We start from the raw sequence: 19,811 nt of genomic DNA on the forward strand, positions 1-19,811 counted from the left end.
TTTTCTAACAGGTGGATCACTCCTGGGTGGGTTCATGCAGTGCCCCAGAGGCACGAATGTGGTTTTATGGGAGAAAAGGGGACTGTTCCTCTCCAACAAAACTGAGTGCTGGGGCTCACTGGTGTTTCTGCAGGGGGCAGAGAGGATCAGGGAGCTGGAGGGAGGCAAGTCACTTACCCCTGCTGCTCTGGAGGGCACCAGGGCCTGGACTGTCCTGTTCCTTCACCAGCTGCTTCTGGAGGTGGCACAAAGGCTGGGGACAGTCGCAGGCCTGGGTACTGTGCCACCTCCCTGTCCCCAGGCCTGCCCTGGGAGCAAAGCCTGCCATGCTGGATTGCTGCAAGCACCCGGGCTGGCACCAGCTCTTCTCACAAGGACAGCAGTGTCACTGCCATTGCCCTCGCGCAGCCAGGGCTGCCCTCGCTGCCTGCACAAGTCCTCGCTCACAGCTCCACTGCGCCTTGGCCAACTTGACCTGTCAGCAGTGAGAAACACAATATAAAATGGTTGCTGAGGAGAGTGGCTTTGAACACCACCAGCACAGACCACAGCTGCAGCCCAAGAATCTCCTCCCTCAGCTCCAAAGCCAGGCCAGGAATGCAATCCTGGACCAGAGGTGGCATCTCCTTGCAGAGACTGGCCAGCAGCAATTCTGCACAGGGAAGAGAAGAACACAAGTTACCTCCTTAAAAATGCAAAGGTGGGAAGATGAGGCCAGGAGGCTTGATGGTTGTATATGAATGACTTTATTTAAGTATGCTGGGCACCACCAGGCAACATGGTTTGGACAGTGTGCGAGGGAACAGTCAGGCAGATCAAACAAACGCTAGATCAGAGACGGCACCTTTCTGTCCGGTCACTGCAGGTTACAAAATGGAGCACTGCTGCTTCTGCAAGGGCAGCAGAGGGGCTGGGAGGGGGAGGAAGAGATCACTGGCACTGCCTGGGGGGCATGTGGTAACTGAACCGAGGGGTTTGCTGCTTCCCCTCTGCACGCTGCAGCAAACCAGCAAGAACGCAACTGATTTTCCAGCAGAAGGCTGAGCGTTGACAGCTCTTGCTTAAAACATACAGTCTGTGCTGATGGTAGGTGAACAAGCAGCCTGGCCTCAGCTGGAAAGGGACCACCACACCCGCCTGCCCACAGCCTCTCTGAGCCCAGCAGCGAGCCCTGAGAACACAGCTCCCACAGGGGCAACACGCTGATGCTCACGTTCGTCTCCGCTGGGGCAATGCACCTGCTTTTGCCACGCCTCTGCAGCAGCCCTCCAGCTCTGACCCCATCTCTGCACGCAAGAGTGACCCCAAGGTGATGTGTGGCAATGAACAGAAAGGAAGGGAACAGGGAGGAACTGCCACCGAGCAACTCCAGCTCCACTGCTACTGCCAGGGACTGCAGAAAATTAACAACGGAAAAAACCAAAGAGCACCAAATCATGCGTAAGAAAAACCTGAAGGGGAAACAGCAGCACGTGCCAACACGAGGGGTCTTTAGGCCTGCCCATGGCTGTAAAAGCAGAAGCAAAGCAGCCCCCAGGCGAGCAGGAAGGCATATGCAGTACGGCACAACACAGCCCTCCTGCTCACAAACCTGCTGCTCACAGCAACGTCCTGGCACAGTTCATTGTCCTCCTCCCGCTTTGTGTATTCACAGAGAATGGGGAGGTGCCCCCCAGCAGTTACCGGGTGGTGGCGCAGGGCTGGCTGGCGATTCCGCTAAGCACATGCGCTGTAAACAGTGTTAACATGGAACCATGGACAGCTGGGTAATGGGTGTTCAAAGAAGACCCAAAGCGTTATTCCCAGGTGCTGTGGTCAGTATTTGACATATCCTCAGACAGTTCAATAAATAAAACAATTCTTACATTACAATGCACCTTTCCAATTATTATTTTGACCCAGAAGGGATAAAGTACACAGGAGTTATGCCTGGCTGTAAATACATGCTCCCTTTGCCCTGACATGGCAGGAAGGAGGGAAACAGCCTCGACTCTTACAGAGAAAGAACATGAGAACCCAGCACTGTAAATCTTGGCAGGTTGAGGGGGAACACACAAGTGCCTTCACCCCCATTCTGGGGCACTTGCTTCCAGAGGAGAAAAGGTATTTAAAACAAGGTACGAGAGAATAACCGCCTAATACAACGATAGCTGATTAGATTTGCTTTGTTCTACTCCATGCAATACAAACTAAGTCCTATCACCAACTTCTCCAGCTGTGGTGCAGACCTGCACATCAGGCGAAGAAGTTACACACACATACGCACACTCACACACCAAAAACAGTGGGGGCAAATGGGCTTAACTGCTGAGAATGTGCTTTCTCTTAATAAAAAATATATTAAAAACAACTTCAATAACCTACTGATGGTGAATACACTGCAGAAGAAAGTAGCTATGGGGCCTCAGCTATGTGTTTCCGGACAATCCAGGCATTGCAGCCGGGCTGACTAAAGCCTGCATGAGCAGTCTGCAGTGGTTGGCTCCCTTCTGGCTTGCTAGGCAAATTCTATAAGCTGTTCCCTTTGTTTTTGCTTGCTTGTTTGTTTTACAGTGACAAATGTGATTACGATACAGAAATTAAGGGACTGAAATGAAAAAGGAATGAGCCATTCTGGAGAAATTCAGACTGGTATTTTCTCCTTTCCATTTAAAAAACCCAACAAAAATAAAATTAAAAAATAAGAAGTTAGTAGTACTAATACAACCCTCCTGCTGCTGTCGTCTTTGCTCAGTGACATCGGGGCATGCTGGCGCACACACACACACACACAGGCAGCTCTCAGACACTCGGACTCAGAAAAGCGAGTTTAGAACTGAAGTGAGTCTTCGGAGGAGACTGAGGACAGGTCCCAGGGCTAGAAGGTTTTTCGGTGGATGGCACGAGCTCCGTCTTCTTCATATTCCTTTTTCGAAACCCACATTTTCTTAAAGGTGTCCAGTGAGGCCAGGATAGAGCCGCTGGGGAGAGACAGGCATGTTAGGGGTTAAAGGAAAGTGCTGGGGGCACTCATGGTATCTCTGCAGCGATGTGCTGTTTCTATTGCCTAACACTTCCCCATGTCAGAAAGGTGCTGAGGCTCCCAGTTATCTACAAAAGAAACGCTCTCGGGACAGTTGCTTCCTCTCCTGTTAGCCTCAAACGTGCTGGCACTACAGAGCCTGGCACCAGCCGCCCCCTCCCAAGTGACCTGCCGACTGCTGCTCCAGTAACAGGCTGAGCATGGCGCAGCTGAACACCATCACCCCGACACACAGCACCAGAAGGGACAGCAGCATCAGTGCCGACAGGCTGTGCCTCCCCAGCCCGCATCCCACAGCAAAATGTGTCGCCATGCAGTACGTACCCAATCCACGTGGAATACAATCTCTCCTGAGGAGCTGATATCTGGGAGAAAGAGAATCAGTCAGTGCCTTCCCAAGGTCCAGTCTGCTCCTCCTGGCATGCTGTCCCTGTTTCACTAGGGCTAGATCTCTCCCACCAGAAAGACACCCAGCAGCACCCCCAAAACAGCTGCTGTGGTTCAGGATCCTGGACACAGATCATGTTGTCAGAGGAGTCACCTTCTCAGAGATGAAACCAAACAGGTTTTCATCACAACAGCAAATACTGTTGGGCTGTCTCAGGAAAGTAATTTCTGCCTCGAAGCAAACACAAACGGCAGCTGCACTCTCAGCATGGTTCGTTAAGGGCCACAGAACCACACACATAGTAAGTGATAAACACAAAAGAGATTGCTCCTACCCTTATTTTAACGTCCTTCGGAGCTAATTTCTTCACTTCGCTCAGCAGCCTGTCACCAAAGCCTACACAAGACAGAAAACATGTAGTCTGAGCCCCTCAGCAAAATCCCAAGTTCCATCTAGTAACAATGTAGACGTGTCCTATGCAGTCCTATTCAAATATCCCATTCCAGATCTCACAGAGACACCCAGAACACAACCAGTGTGATAAGGGGATGCTGTCTCCCCCAGGACAGACCACAAACACTGGCACAACAGGCTCTACCCCTCAGCAGCAACTTGACATGAGCAAACAAGATTTGTAGCTAGGGCCACAGGTGGGCCAGTTCTGCCCCCCTTCCCTGGGCATTCCTCCAGTGTCCAGCCCATTTGTAGAGGGGAGCAGGGTTTGAATGGGAAGAGCAGGACCTATCTGGAGATGTCCACCTGTGGCTAACAGGCTGACAGGCTCTGGCAGAGGATATCTTTAAGTTGATGGGGGCCAGCTGAGCCCCGAGGGGATGGGTAGAAAGTTTTCTCCACACACGTGGCTGACATTTCATACAGTACCAGGACTGTTGGAGTCTCTCGGGTATCAAGGACCCAAGATGCAAGAGCCTTTTAGGTATTCAGTCTCAATTATCCTGAACTAGAGCAGCAGAAATGAACACAGCTATTCAGTCCTGACACAGGCAGAGTGATAGGAAGAAAAAGACAAAAGCCCCCCAAGCCCAGGAAGTGATATACAAGGGCAGAGGCATCTTGCATACCCAGAAAGGTATGACTAGGACTCACAAAATTAGACAATAACCCTCCGCTGAGAGAGCAGAGTTCCCACAGCCCTCATCTCACAAGACAAGTTAGGTGATCTAGGTTATCCTCCCAGTTTCACATGAGAAGGAAGCAAGAGCTCAGGTATGTCACAGCTCACTGAAAGAGGAGAGACAGGAACCTTTGAAGAGTGTGGAGCCTCCAGACAGCACGATGTTGGAAAACAGTGTTCGCCTCAGGTCCATGTCTGATTTCTGAATGGCAAAAACAAGCACCTCGTGCAGTCCTTCACATTCTTCCCCTATCAGGTCTGGCCGGAACAGGAGCTCTGGGGCTCGGAAACGGGCAGAGCCAATCTGCAAGGGGAGAAGTTAGTACAGTGGGGAAGAGAGCAGTGTGCCTTTGTTCACTATGTATAGTTTGCAGGACCTGCCTTTCTTAGGTGAAACTTCAGAGTTCAGAAGTTTCCCGGACATTCATGCTGCATCACTACCTCCCAAGTGAACACCAGTTTGGTCTACTGCTCCAAGAAAATGTGCTATTTACATTTTGCAGATGAAAGAGATGAAAAAACTTGCTCAGTCCCATACAGCAGGTCACTGGCAGAAGATGGAGCAGCTCCACCCCTGGTGCTAGAGGTAAGACCTGTATTTCCTCTCCTTCAACCATTCTGTAGTGGGCCCAGTCTTTTGAGTATTCCTAACTCAGTCTTCAAAGCAATTGTTTCTGCACCTCTAGGCAGAACAAAAGCCACATACAAAACCACTACTGAGTTTAGTGAGCTGATAACTACCCACACTACATACCTGATCTGCATAAAGATTGGCTAGATCAGAGCCTTCACTCAAACAGCTGAGTCCCCATGGTCATGCTGCATCCTTACCCAGCACTTCCAGTAGAAGCTGTGAGGTTTCTAATAATGTTTTCTTCCCCTAAAAATTCTAGTGCCCAGTCAACAGCCTGGGATGAGTTCTGGTCTTTTAAAATTATCCCTTCCCACCTAATGTCACATCACATTTCCCATCACTAGGCAGGCAGCTCTTCTGGAAACCCTGTGCTTCATGTGAGGAATCCTCTGAGGATGGTCCTTACACACCTCAATAGTGCTTCCATCTGGCAGGTAGTACTGAGCCTTCTCAGTCTCCAGAGTCTCATCCTTCTGGGGGTTTATTGACAGGTAGCAGGCACGCTGGAAAGGAAACACGAGTCAGGGAGAGGGAGAGATGAGAAGGGTAAACCCAAATGCCTCTGATAAAATACTTTCATCACTAACAATCAAAATCCGTGTATGCCTTTGGGGAAACCAATTTCAACAATATTTTGTTGCTTTTGGGTTCACATCAGGTAAAATACCTATTCATGCTACAGCTCCATATGATGATTAGAGACATCAAGGATGCTCATACCCCCTCTAGCTGCTGCTCACCTCTCACTTCCAGCTCTCTCTTACTGCTTAGAAGTTACTCCCTCTAGTGCAGACGGGGTAACTATCCTGTGAGCGCTTCCAACCTAGGGAAAGGTTTTGTAGGGCAAAGCAAAACATGCACCCGAAACACCTTTAGTGACATTAACCTTGTATAAAGGTGGGCTCAGGTAACTTCACAACAAATTAAGAGCACAAAGTCAGTCCATTATTGCATTTCAACAGGGTAAACACTAATAGCTAACAGCAAAAACTTCTTAACATGATCTAAGCTGCTCGCTTCCCATTGCACACCTACATCTTAAGTTACAGGAATCAAAATATTTTGACTTTTCAAACTGCTCCAGAACTCCATATTTTTTATTCCGCCATAAGTTTTGCTATTCCAAATTGTTATCACTTGGAGATTGAAAAAACATATCTAAACAGAATCACTGAAATGTTTAGGTTGGAAGGGGCCTCTTGAGACCATCTAGTCCAATGCCCTGCTTAGGCAGGGTCAGCTAGAGCAGGCTGCCCAACACCATGCCCAGTCATGTTTGGAGTAACTCCACAGATGGAGAATCTACAAACCTCTTTGGGCCACCTGAGGGTATCTGACCACCCTCACAATAAACCAAGAAACAGAGAACAATGTTTGCACCGAAGTAGGTATTAAAGGTTCCCCTTTTAAGGTAATTTCTCCTCTAAACTTTTCAACACCATCAACATTTTTTTCCCCTTAAAAAAACCAACTCAAGTCAGATAGACTAACAGATCACAAGCAGCTTTTGGGACTGAGAAACTCCCACGTACAGGGTCTCAGCTTTGTGCTTGCCACAGTGCATGCAGGCTGCATATCCAAACTTCTCCAGAGGCAAGAAAACTGCAAACATAAGCAGCCACACTCAACCCCTCAGATCTGAAAAATCACAAATGGCACCAACATCAACAGAAATTTCACTGCAAGTTCCAGGCACAAATATCCTAGAAATCTGCAACACCTTCCCCAGTTAAAATTAATCTTAAAGTAAAGCAAAAGGTGTCACTTGGAGAGTGAACATCAGGTTGTTCCCTCCCTTCTTCAGCAGTCTCACTGGTGAGGGTAGTCCGTATGCAAAGCAGGACTTGGCTCACTTTCCCTTGCTCTCTGTTTCCCCAAGTGTATAGTCCAGAGAAGAGACCGCACTGATGCAAGATGTTGTGTTTGACAGTCAGCCCAACATCTTTTAATAGTTTTATCAGCCAAGATGCAAAGGGAGCCTTGGCCATTTATGAAGAGTGCAAGCCTCTTGCTTTGTCCCACAAGGCCATTGCAATTGCACTGCAAATGATGCTTGGTACAAAACAGGCTTCTTCTGAAGCAAAGAGTTCTCCAGCAAGCCTCTGATCACCAGATCTTCTGGTCCACAGATGCTGCAGTATCTGCACATGTCAGCTTTTTCTCTCCAACAGTCAGCACTTGTAGAACAGAGAGCAGCTACCAGGTTAAAACTAACAACCCTATGAAGTCTCCAGCTCTGGGCAACAGGCAGAAGATATTCACCTGGACTGTTACATGAAGCGCGAGCACTGCTCCCTCAGCACAGCCACACTGAGCTATAGCAGGGCAGAACAAGGAAACCATTTCCCTTATGGTCCTTTGCTGGTAGGTCACGGGCTCAAGAATAGCTCGTTAAGGCTCTCAAGCCCTGGCACGGGCTGCTGACTCAGCCCAGAGTCATCTGCAGCAATCACAGCTTGCAATGGGGGCCCATAGCACTCAGCAATCACAGCCAGGGATGATCTGAGGACTGACCCCACGCACTGAAGGCATGGATGTGCAGGCAGCCCCAAGTCACACACAGCCTTGCCAGAATCAGAGAGCAACCTGTCTGCATGAGCACGGTGATGCCACAAAGCTGCTGTGAGCAGTCACCAGCTCTGAGCTACTGCTCACTGTCCCTCCTCTGTCTTCCTCTCTTGGCACAAAACAGAAGCCAAGGTAACTGCTTTGCTAGGGATCTTTATCTTGCCTTTCCAAACCACTGCATAGCTCTAAGGTCACTAAACATTGCAGACCCTATAAAGAGGGGAAGCTTTTGTAAATGTGAATGCTGTGAGAGAATTCTTTCACAGGGGCAGGGGGGAAGCAACTTGCAATATCCTACTTGTGATCCCTACCTGCCATGGATTTTACAGAGCCTTGCCCTGAAGGGTAAACACTAGTGAAAGATACCATCAGACCCTGAGAAACTGCAGCACAGATAAATCTGCAAAGCAGATTCTGAACCACCAGCCTGTCTTCACCTCCATGTCAACAGCCCCTCAACAGGGATTGGATGTGATCTTGACTAAAAGTCCCCCAAAAAATGGGATGGCTGAGGTTGCAAGGGACCTCTGGAGGTCATCTTGTCCACTCGCCTTGTTCAAGCAGGGTCACCTACAGTAGGTTGCCCAGGACCATGTCTCAGCAATCCCAGCTTTCTCAGCCTTTCCTCATAAGAGAGATGTTCCAGTCCTTTCATCATCTCAGTGGTCCTAGTTTCCCTTGGGTAGATAAAGGAATGAGGTGCAGAGCTAGGTAGGCTGGCACGTCCACTAGATTTCACAAGTCACAACTTCCCTTGGGCAGAAATCCCTTCTTGGATAAACACAGAAACAGACAGTACATCACCTCCTTGATGGTCTTGACAATCTCAAACTCAGAGGTTGTGTGGAAGTCATAGCCTTCCTTCCGGAGATAAAGACGCAGGAAGCGTGAGACATCACGGCCAGCGATGTCAATCCGCATGATGGAGTGAGGCATGGCAAAGCCTTCATAGATGGGAACCGCATGGGTAACGCCATCCCCGGAGTCCAGCACCACTCCTGTAGTCCTCCCAGTGGCGTAGCTAACAAAGGGGCAAACAATCAAGTCAGAACAAGCAATTCAAAGTGACCCCAAGCATGCAGCACATCCAGGCTCAACTCAGGGAGCAGAGCTTTCACATGAACAGGGGCTAAAACAAAACCAACCAAAAACCTAGCTCTCATCATAGTTCAGCAAATTTCTGTAAACTCTTTATTACAGAAATTAAAATCGAGTTTCAGATCTTGCTTGAGAAGGGGATAAGTCAGACATCGTTGTGGTCTTCCACAGGTTTTTTTTTCCGGTTTGTGAAAAAATGGATTTCACAGCAACATTTCACAAGCACAAATGAAAGACAAAAGACACTTACAGGCTAAGCACAGCTTGCATGGAGATGAATAGCGCCGGCACATTGAAGGTCTCAAAAAACACCTCAGCAGCACGCTCTCTGTTCTTGCGTGGGTTTAGGGGTGCTTCTGTCAGCAGCACAGGATGCTGGTAAAGAAAAGAAGGAGCTGTGCTGCAAGAACCAGGAGGCAGCTAGACATGTGTTCCTGAAAATTTCTGCTTATTTATTCACTTTAGGAACCACTGGTGCAAGAGGACAGGTAGAAGGGAATAATTTCAGCTACTGAGCTGTGTTAAGACTGAAAATAACCTCTATTAAGTTGGAAGACCAGCAGGGTTCTGGTCTAGTTATGAAGAAGTGTTAGGGAATCTACTCTGTGAATAACCCTGATGCGTGAAGGACAAACAAGATGACTCTCAGTGCCAGAAGTCAGCCAGATTAGCCAAAATACAGACCCTAAGAAAGGGCGAAGGCATACGGTCTTAGCACGAGCAGGCAGAAATATTCCTACTCCACTTATACAACATACTGCTCTCAGTCATTTAATAATTTTTTGGTTATCTTCTTCCAGACCACAGGATTGTGGTTTTCTCCTTCCTCACTTCAAATCATGTCACTGCTGAGTGGATATGTCTGATGTGCAGGCAGAACAGGAAAAGTTAGAAGCACTTGGCCTAGAGCAGAATCATTAAGAGAGTGTGAATAACAAATGCTGAAAGTCAAATTTTCAGTCAGGACAGAACATTAGATATGGGGAGGAATTCTGCTTGGACACTCTTGTGCAGTATCTCCTGAGAGGTGAAAGAGCCTAATTAAACAACAGACACATTTAGAAAGAAGAGCAAAGGAAAAGTCCCAAATCCTTCCTGGAGTTCCAAGGCTCCTGGTGTTACACATACACTGAATGACGCCTGTGTCAGGACATAATGAGGTATCTCACCTCCTCTGAGAATGTCTGAAGCTGGTCTTTTGAATACACATACTGCCAAATGCGCTCCATGTCATTCCAGTCCTTCACTATGCCATGCTCCATCGGGTATCGGATCGAGAGGAGACCTCTGTGCTCCTGAGCAAACAGAAAGGACAATAGACCACACCTGTCAGACTCGAACAATCACATTTCTGAGCACTATGGCTATGATTTAATGTCAGACTCACTTATTTCTGATGCCACTAAAAGACATCTTATCTCTAGCATATAGGGCAAAACCTGAACATTAATCACAAACATCTCTCCCACAGAAGTATTCACAAGATTAAACAAGGCCTTTTTATACCAAGTAGGAAAGCCTCGCATTTGTAGAGCACACTCCATCCTGACACTTTTTAAGCCAACATACAGACACCTATCAAGCGGTATCTTTGTTTTACTGGCTCAGTCATGATACAAAACGTAACAGGGTGGTATTAGGGAATGTAGTTCGGAGGGCTCACGAGAAACGCGAGACCGTACGACTGCATACTGACAAAAGCAGTACTGTGGAAAGCAAGCTTCTTGCCCACACCAGGGAGATAAAAGGCAACCAAGTAGGGGCCATATCTAAAGTTCCCAGTCAAAAAGATGGGGATGTAACCATACAGGCCTAGAAGTAGCCTAGAAAAACAGGAGAGATACAGAAGGACTTGGGAAAAAGGCCTGTGATCAGCAGGTTGGCACAAGAATTTCATGAAGCTTCCCACACCTTGGACACACTTAAAAGTGACAATCTATTCTGCTCTTCAGATCTACACGCTGACACCAAGGAACCACAGCCCATTTAAGCACAGCTGCTACAGCCTGTCCTTACAGCAACATACTGAGACATATGGAGAAGTGCAGTACACAGGTTTTCTTACCTCTGCCTTTGGACCAATGAAAATGTCCCCTTCTAAAGCACCAGCCATAACACGAGTGTGCTTTGGTCTGCCCACACTAGAACAGAGGCAAGAGTATAAATGCTTCTAGAGAGCTCAGATGCACCCAAGGATTAACGACTTTGTTCCTCTCTGTCCTAACTAGTACTTTCTAAAGCAATGGGTGAGTCTGGGGGCACTATCAGGTGCAGACAGACCCACGTTTGCTCTGAGCTAATCTCAGAATCAGAGGTGAAGGGAACAGATTGTAGACAGTTCTGAATTGGCAGAACATAAGTCAGCTGAGTCTGGCCACACTTTCCCTGATGATTCAGGATTTATTTGTTCCAACAGTGCCTGGGGTGAACATGGCTAGACTGAGCAACCGTCTAAGCTGACAGATCCACATGGCGTTGCTTGAACTCAGTTAGGCTTCTCAGATTAGACATTCATAGTCCCATACCCCACCTCACATACAGAACATGTTGCTCAGAACACAAATATACTCATTAACAACCCACCCCACTGAAAATAAAAACCAGTGACAATTCAGAGTTCCTCCTTCCAGTAAAACTCTCAGAAAACTTCCAAGTTTGGCAGGAATCAGGACATCAGATCACACACCAAAGAAATACAGAGGTCTTCACACCTCTCGTCCCAACTTTATCTTTCTCCCGGTCCTTTTCCTCATGTCTCAGGACTAAAGGATCCTACGGCTTTGGTTGGGTATTGAGCCTGACAAAGTGATAAATCATCTTTTACAGTTCATCCCCCCCTGAAAAATTTCAAAGTACTTAATAGCAGAGATCTCCTCTCCCTAATGCTTCTGTGCAGCAGGCAGAAAAAGAATAACTAATTTCTTCAGTTACAAAATTGGACCATTCCTCCTCTCTATGTATCAAAGAATTGGTAAATGGAACTAAGAACTTACCAAGACCAGCAGAATACTTACTAGTTTGGAAAGCAGTATTTCGGTATTTGATCACCTGCAAAACCCGCTTTAATCACACCCGAGCCCTGTGGGAGCAACAGATAAACATGTGAGTTTATCATTCATCCAGTCATCTTCACAAGTTTTAAAGGAGTAGCAAAGTACATCAGCACGGACAGATCCTCTCCTTTTTACTAGGAATAAAGCTCCCCAGGGAGCTGTTTCTCCAGGCAGGGTTGGGGATGGGAAGGTGCCAGCAGGCCAGCTTGGCCACTAGAGGGGAGTAACTGGCACCTCCCTGGCAGCAGCACATCACACATGGCACAAACACCCGGGAGCATCCTGGGGCTGCTCCACAAACACACTCGAATGCTGCTCTGTACAGACAAGTATTTTTCTACCCAGTGCTATGGCTAGGGGTGCAGGAGGCTAAATCCAAGCTCTGGAGTTTTCTATAGATCTTAAATACTCTCTAGGTGAAGGAGAGCACTCTAGAAAGCTGAGCAAGAGCAACCAAATCCTGCCAGCTTCAGGGGCCACTGCTAAAAGGGGGAGGATGAAGGCTGTAGGCCTCTCAGAAGCAGCAGATTCACAAAGGATAAAGGGAGGGTGGATAAAGTCAGAGAACAGAATAGGAAAAGCCTGTGTGAAACAGATTGGAGTGGAGACTAGGGAAAAGAATATCAGGTGGTGGATAAACTAGCTAATGCTAAGGAGGAAGGTCACAGAAACATGGTCAGAAAAGACACTGGAAACAAACCCAAGCTGGGGTCTGGAAAGAACAAAGGTGCCAGTCAGACTGCAAGGGGAAGGGCTGAAGGCAGGAAGAGAGGCTGACAGGATAGGGCTTGTTTAGAAGGGATAAGGAAGAAGAGATGAGGCATGGCAGTCAAAAAGGCACAAACCCAAAAAGCCTACTGCAACATTCAAAGCAGCACAAGCAGCAAACACAAGGCGGGTAAAACCAGCCGCAGGGAAGCCCTGGCAGGGAGTCAGTGCCAGGCATCCGGCCCCACAGCTCCCATCCCTGTCAGTATCATCCGGAAGCGTCCTGGGAACCCCATCATCAACTTGGATCTGTGCTGACTCCTTCCCCTCCTCCATTTCCTCTCCCTGCACAAGGGAATGACATCTTGAAACAATGAGCAGCTTGCAGGAACACCCAAGTTTTGCTAAGGAGCGGATTTTCATAGGATCTTCCGGATAAGCTGTTTCACTGGTAATCACAGACTACCACAGGAGCAAGCTCTTCTGCAGAAAGAGGAGCAGTTCTGCTTTACCCTGTACTGAGAGAAAAGCACGTGAGTTTGTACTGAAACCTGTGAAGTGCCTGTTCACTCTCAACGGCTCTGCAGCAGGACTGCTCTGTTTTTGAGGCCAAAAAGACATTTTGGCTGCCCCAAAGCTTTTTAAAATGAGTAGCGACGCAGCTCCTCCACTGCTTTCCCCTTCCCCCACCTCTGCATGGGTCAGCATCACTGCTTTCACTTGGAGGCTGAGGCCAAACGAGTTGCTCAGGGCTCTGCCAGACAAGCCCTGGCTGCAGCTGTTTCTTGATGCTGCCGTCCCAGCTGTCTGCCCCATTCCTGTTGCAGAGGTTACCAGCCAGAGCCAGCTCAGCAGAAAGGAATACAGGGTGGCCACAGCCTCTCCAGTTCACAGTCCAGCACGTTATTCCCAAGCTACTTTCATCAACAGATTCAGCCGAGGTGCTGGGCTTTGCACAGAGCATGTGTGCTCTGCCAACCAGGCCCAGGGCACTCCTGCCCTAAAACCGCCAGAGTCAGATTTGCCAGGATGCATCTGTAAGAGATAAGTATCAGGAACACTTTGCAAACCAGACCTAGCTAGTTATAAAACATGTAAAAGGTAGATTGCTTGACTCCTTGCCTCCTGACAAACGCCTGCAGCCAGGCTGCTCAAGGAGCACACCCAAGCTGGCACCCGGGCAGGACTACTCCCTCTGGGCAAGGGGGACTTGGCTCCAGTTGCATTCCAAGGTCTGCACTAACAGGTACCGGTGTGACAAAGCAGCCTGTGAAGCGTTAAAGAGACTTCACTTTAGACAGACTCTCTTCTGGCTATTCACTTCAAAGTGAGCAGGAATAAAACAAAACCACTATTCTGATTTTCCTTATCATAGCTTATAAACAACTCTATACCTGGGAAATAATACCATCTTTTGTCAAGCCTTGTAGCAAAAAAGCTGAATCAAACACAGTAACGTAACCACATCACAATATTGTGCTTATTGAATATTTTATTCAAGATAATGACTGATCTTGCTGCCAACACAGTCTGCTGCTGGGAAGTGGCTTCAGGAGAACAATTATGCTTCTATTTTAACACAGAGATCAAAACTTCCTTATGCCAGGCCAAAAGTTACCCAGCATGTCCTGGTGAGATTCCCAGCAAATTATGCATTTTAAGATTTACATATTGAAGTTCAAAGTTAACCGAATGTGTTGGTAGCTCAGAATTCCTAGCTGGAGTCAAAGACGGAGAATGTGCCGGTAGGATGGGACTTCAACAGAGTTGTGCTTCCAGGTGCCTGGGAATGAACCAAGCACAGCTGTTTGCTATCTCCGCACTACAAAGACCTGAGAGCACTTTCTGACCTATTCAATTTTTCTTGAAAACATTTTATTTCTTTGAAGATATGTATGCACTGAGTAAATCTATTTATTATAGACCAGTTTGAGATTCCTATACAATGAGACGGAAAGGTTTAAATTTTGAAATAACCCTGGCTGATTCAGAAGATTTAAGAGACCTCTTTTTCCATCTTTGTTTCGAATACGCAAAAAACCATGCATCCTCCTTTCTGCTACAAGCTCTGATTTATTAAAACGTAAAAAAAAAAAAAAAAAAAAATTAATATCCTTCCACCAGTAACTATCCTGGCTGGGCTTTCATCCTGTTTTCTTTGTGTTGTTTTTTTGTTTGTTTGTTTGTTTTAATCTGAGCAAAAGAATAAAAGAAAGAAAAACCACATGTCAAATGTAAAGGTCAGGGAAGATAATCTCATGGAAAATTCTCATGAGTACCTTGAAGTAAGCAAACCTGCCTATTCTGCTAGGTCTGCAGCTAGTCAGTTATTGATTCAGTCATCTTGATGCATTTAGGACTCAAATTTAAATGGTAATCACCAAGAGTCAATCTGCCGTGTAGCACTTTTTATGGAGAATGCACATTTCATATTGTAAAACTATTTTATTAGATACATATTTTATAATGTCAAGAATAAACCAAAGACACAACAGCCCTTACTGACAGCTCAGCTGTTTAAAATGCCACCACTTAGACTACAAAGCCAAATTTTATCCTCTTTTATGTAAACAGAGACAATTCCATGGAGGTCAAGGAATTTGCACTTGCTTAGACCACAGCTGAACCATGCTGCCTATTTACATGTGCATTATGTTCATCAGGGCTCCCAGACCATTTATTTCAGAAAGAGCTTGTTAGGAGTGCAAGATGGGAATACAGTTCTTTTAAAAATGATCTATTGGACAAGGAGGAGTATTACGGTTGTGCTGAGGCACAGCTCTAACCTCTCACTGTATATTACAAGACTCTCCCCACTGAAAATATGCAGCTGAGTGTACTGCTTGGCAAAAGAAAAAACACCTCCTTGTTGAGTTTTTAGCTGCATACCTTGATGCCCTTTTGAAACACACCAAGATGCTAGAGCAGGGCTGGAAAGGGGGTGGTCTGGCTTGTTCACCAGCTCAGTACTTCATTTCCCCCTCCCCACCCTCCTATACAGACACATACATGAGACAGGGTAATGTTCAGACTTGAAAAGGTGCCTGCAGCGCTCTGAGGAAAAGCAATAATGAGGCAGCAGGAACAGTGGTACCTGCTCTGTGCAGCTCCACTTCCCGTCCTGCCTGAACTCAGAAGAGTACCAAAAATGCAGCGTCACCACAAGGCTCCTCGTCTGACAGCCTGCCAGCGTTAAAGGCAGATGTCACAACAACTGCTTCATTCTACTTCTTGTACAGGGAGGGGAAGTGGGGGAACTCATTTATCAAAGAGACAAGAAGAAGAATTAGCTTTTATAAGACCAGCTGATAAAATAAGAAAAGAAACAGAGTCAGTTGCTGACACATGAGCCCTCCTTCAAGGCTGAAGCAGGGGCGGCAATCACTGCACTACATAACAAAAGGACATACTGAAGTTAGATACAGGCTGCGATCATATGACTATAGCAAAACAAACTGATCCTCACAGTACCAGAGTGCCTGGAAATAACTTTAATGGTTAGCTAATCACTTCACACCACAGCAGGGTCAGTGCTATTCCAGTCATTTCTAAGAACAATTAACCTAACTTATTCTTTAATGTCTCCAATAAAGAAGATAACATGTTCTTCTCCACATAGTCGATTCTACTGCTTAATCTCCTTTTCCATTAGATATTTTCCATCAGTGTCTAACCTAAATCTCTCTGCTGTGATTCCAGGGGAAGAAACAAAACCAAAACTGTATCAGAGAAGTCAAGCTGTAGAAAGGAAATTGGGATCAGTAATAAAGAAGGGGTTAGAAGAATAATTAGCTTGATCTGAGATGATTTACAATCCTTCAGCTTATAGGGGGAAAAAAAATAGGTTGAGAAGAGCTAGCCTAGCAAGTCCACATGCCATATAGCAAAAGGATTCAGCAGAAATGAAGATTATGGAGATAGACGGGAGCACAACACTGACCCCTCAAAACAACAAAATCTGAATCACTGGCAGTAGAGGTCAGAAGGGAGGAGCATGAATTTGTGACTCACTACACAGAAGGAGGCTCCCTCCAAGATATGCCCTCCCACCCCTTCCTGGACAGTCCTTTCTCTTGAGAGGCCAGCATGGATAGGGCTAATCAAAACTGGACCCAGAAGTACCTCATCAACGCATGCAATCACTCCCACTCATCTCAAACCGAGCTGTTACCCACACAGGTTGAAGGTCTGCTTTGAGCTAATGAGAAGCATTATCAGGTAGGAGCAGCCACCTGTGACACCACACCCCACTGTCAAATTACAGCTGATGCAACCCATGCTGGGAGCAGTTCCTTCAGGAGCTCTGCCTCCTGACGGCTCCGGCATGGGAATCCACGCTTTGGGTGCCAGCACTCCCTTGCTGGGAGCACTAGGCTGGATACGTTAGGAGGAGGTGGCTGGTCCTGGGAGTGACCGTCCCCCTTTTGCTGGGAGCTGCCTGACGGGGAGTTGGCTGCAGGGTGCCATCTCCAGCATGGCCCCACAGAAAAGAGCAGACCCCCCCCAGAGCACGCTGGGAGTCCGGCCAAGGCCTGCCCCAGAGCATGCCGGGACTCTGGCCAAGGCGGGGCCCACCAGCCCCCATTGTCCCCCAGGCACAAGGTGGGGCCGCAGAGCCGGGGTGCAGCCCCGCCTGACGGACAGCTCTAGCTGCCAATGAGCACAGGTGTTTTCCGCGAAGGCGGGGCAGCAGGCACCCCGCTTCGGCAGTGAACAGCGGGCTGCCCCCGCTGACTGACAGCTGCCCCAGCCAATGGGGTCGCCCCGCCCCTCCCAGCCAGCAGACACCTCGGCAGCGGCGGGGGCCGCTCCCCACCAGCGAGGGGCAACGGCCCTCGGCAGGTGACAGGCAACCACCTCAGCCAATCGTGGTGCGTCGAACCGTGGCGGCCCCGCCCCAGCGGCAGCTTACGAGGACGCAGCGTACGGCGCTGTACGAAGGCCCGAGGCGGCGGCCAGGCCGGCGGAGGGGGGGGGGCGGCGGGCGGGGCGCGGCCGTCCCCGATGACAAAGGGATTGCGGCCCGCGGGCCCTTCCCGCCCTCCCAGCTCCCGGGACGCGCGGCCGCCCGCACTCACGTTATCTATCACGACGGGCTGGTTCGCTATCACGTCGTAGGACTCCATGGCGAGGACCCGCCGCAGCCACCCGTCAGGGAGCAACAGCCCAGCCCTCCCCGGCGCATGCGCAGAACGGCGGCGCGGAGCCGCCTGGGCGATGTATTCCTCCGGCCGCGGTGCCTGCTGGGAAGCGTAGTCCCAGCCTCGCGCGGTGCATGCCGGGAAGGGGCGCCAGTAGTGGGGCATGCCGGGAGATGTAGTGCGGGAAAAAGGAAACGCGGTAAAAACACCCAGGGCCTGGAAACTGCCTTTTCGGCGTGAAACCCGAGTGAGGTGGTGGGTGCTGTCTTCCAGGCGGGAGTTGTGCACCTCCACTAAAAAACACTTCATTTCATCGGGCTGCTTTCTAGTTTAATAGTTTTTTTCCCCTAATTTTTCTAACAGGATAAAATAAAAAATTATTGCATCACCTTCTGTAGAGGCAATCTATCACCAGTGAAAGCGTTTTACTGTCCCATTAGTCCATGGGATCATTTCTGCAAGCTGCTGATCATAATGCCTCTGTTCTCTCAGAGTATTACCTAGTTTCTCTGCGTTTTTGGAGGCATGGCAACCAGAAAAGAAATGTCAGTACAAAGAATACACGTAATAGGCATCTTAGTGTTAAATAATGTCTTCCCTGATGTTCTCCACTTGCTACATGTTTTAAAAGCACTTTGAATAATTGATGACTGACAAAGACAGTAAAATTAGGTTTTCTTGAAACTCTGAGCAACGACACTGAGTCTTGAAATTAGTTAAAATGAACTTCACTGCCAGAAGAGTACCTGAAGGCTGATTCAGAACTCACCTGTCTTGTCCCGCATCTTTCATGCAGACACCAAGACTCTCCTTCTGCAGTTTCTGCCTTTAGCCCAAGCAGATACTCTCATCTCAGATATTTGTCTTCAGTGTTTTTCACCATTCACCTAGTGTAAAAAAGGGGTTTTTGTACGACATGACGAAGGGGTTTAAATTATTTAAAGAGCAGTATTTTATTACCTCAGTAAATGCTAGGGGAGACTCATTATGTGTGTATTAAGCCAACACAGCATTTCATACATGACTCTCTTATATTTACTTCTCAGTTGACTGTAACTGACTTCTTGGGTGGATGTCACAAAAAATAGTATCACAGTTACAGGACAAGTGAAACATTGTTTGTCGTGGGAAGCAGTGATTCATGAGAATACCAACTGCTCACGTCCCTTCTCAGTGGATAGTCATTTGTTCGTCTGCTTGCCAACTTGACTGTATGTGATCTCCTAAAAGGTATGTTGTGAATATTGATTATAGAATAAACTCTCAGCTATTTAGATGAGAAATGCAACAAGCAGGAGCACTCATCCTATCCTCTCAGCACTCTATTGCTCATTTTTTCTCTATGCTGATTAAAAAGCAGGACACTGCTCTAGCAAAGATGTGTAGGACTACTGAACACATGCCAGTTCGCACATACATACATGGCTTTGCATGACCACAGGTGTAGTTGCAACTCAGTAATGAGCCAGATCTTCAGTGTGCTTAGTACACAGGCTAAGATCCTCAATCAGACAGCCCTTGAACTTCACCTATTTGCATTGCTTCGCAGCTGCCTCTGAGGTACCTACAGATACTGTAAGGTGCATGGGGAGAATAAATGTCCTGTGAGGACTGGAGAAGGTATAAAGATAGCAGTAACAAAAGCCCTAAGAGCAGTAGTAGAGGAAATAAGGCTCTTAGCTTGTCTTGGAGCACAGCCACGGTCCCAGAGAATTGCAGGGTTATGAACGGGCAGAGTGTTAAGCCTCACACCCAGCTCTCCATCCCGGGACCTGCTGCGTGGACAGATGAAGTCCAACAGAAGCAACTCCTGAACCGCCACACAATTTACAGCCTTACTTCTTCAGGTCAGATTAACACAGGCTTGAGTGCCGGGGGCTGGGGGTGGCTGCGGCCGGCGAGCTGCCCCAGGACAGGACCTGCCCTGCTGTAAGCCCCCTTGGGCGAGCCAGGGCCGGGGAAGGCGCCCACCAGGCCCCTGCCCCAGGCGTCCCGCCAGCCGGACCCCTGCCCACCTCGTCGCTGCCCAGGCCTCTCACCCCTCCCTGCCGCGGGGCGACCCCT

At 48.1% G+C, this 19,811-nt stretch overlaps 1 protein-coding gene across 1 annotated transcript; it reads right to left on the reverse strand.

The window, feature by feature from the left end:
- Positions 1-727: 727 nt before the first annotated feature.
- On the reverse strand, positions 728-17,812 carry ACTR1A (actin related protein 1A). Its single transcript, XM_074831163.1, has 11 exons — positions 17,685-17,812; positions 11,860-11,924; positions 10,911-10,986; positions 10,015-10,140; positions 9,096-9,220; positions 8,552-8,768; positions 5,590-5,682; positions 4,675-4,849; positions 3,745-3,806; positions 3,347-3,387; positions 728-2,960 (listed from the first exon to the last, which is right to left on the reverse strand). Exons 1-11 carry the CDS (start codon positions 17,730-17,732, stop codon positions 2,858-2,860), a joined length of 1,131 nt encoding a protein of 376 aa, XP_074687264.1. The 5' UTR covers positions 17,733-17,812; the 3' UTR covers positions 728-2,857.
- Positions 17,813-19,811: the final 1,999 nt, after the last annotated feature.

The sequence above is a fragment of the Strix aluco genome, chromosome 7 (assembly GCF_031877795.1).
Source record: "Strix aluco isolate bStrAlu1 chromosome 7, bStrAlu1.hap1, whole genome shotgun sequence".
Classification (NCBI taxonomy): Eukaryota; Metazoa; Chordata; class Aves; order Strigiformes; family Strigidae; genus Strix; species Strix aluco.

Coding starts and splice junctions, on each gene's coding strand:
- ACTR1A (XM_074831163.1), bottom strand. CDS start 17,732: ATGGAGTCCTACGACGTGATAGCGAACCAGCCCGTCGTGATAGATAAC. Junction 8,769..9,095: donor ATGCAAGCTGTGCTTAGCCT/GTAAGTGTCTTT, acceptor CCCCTTTGTTAG/CTACGCCACTGGGAGGACTA. Junction 2,961..3,346: donor TTGTATTCCACGTGGATTGG/GTACGTACTGCA, acceptor GTCTCTCCCCAG/CGGCTCTATCCTGGCCTCAC.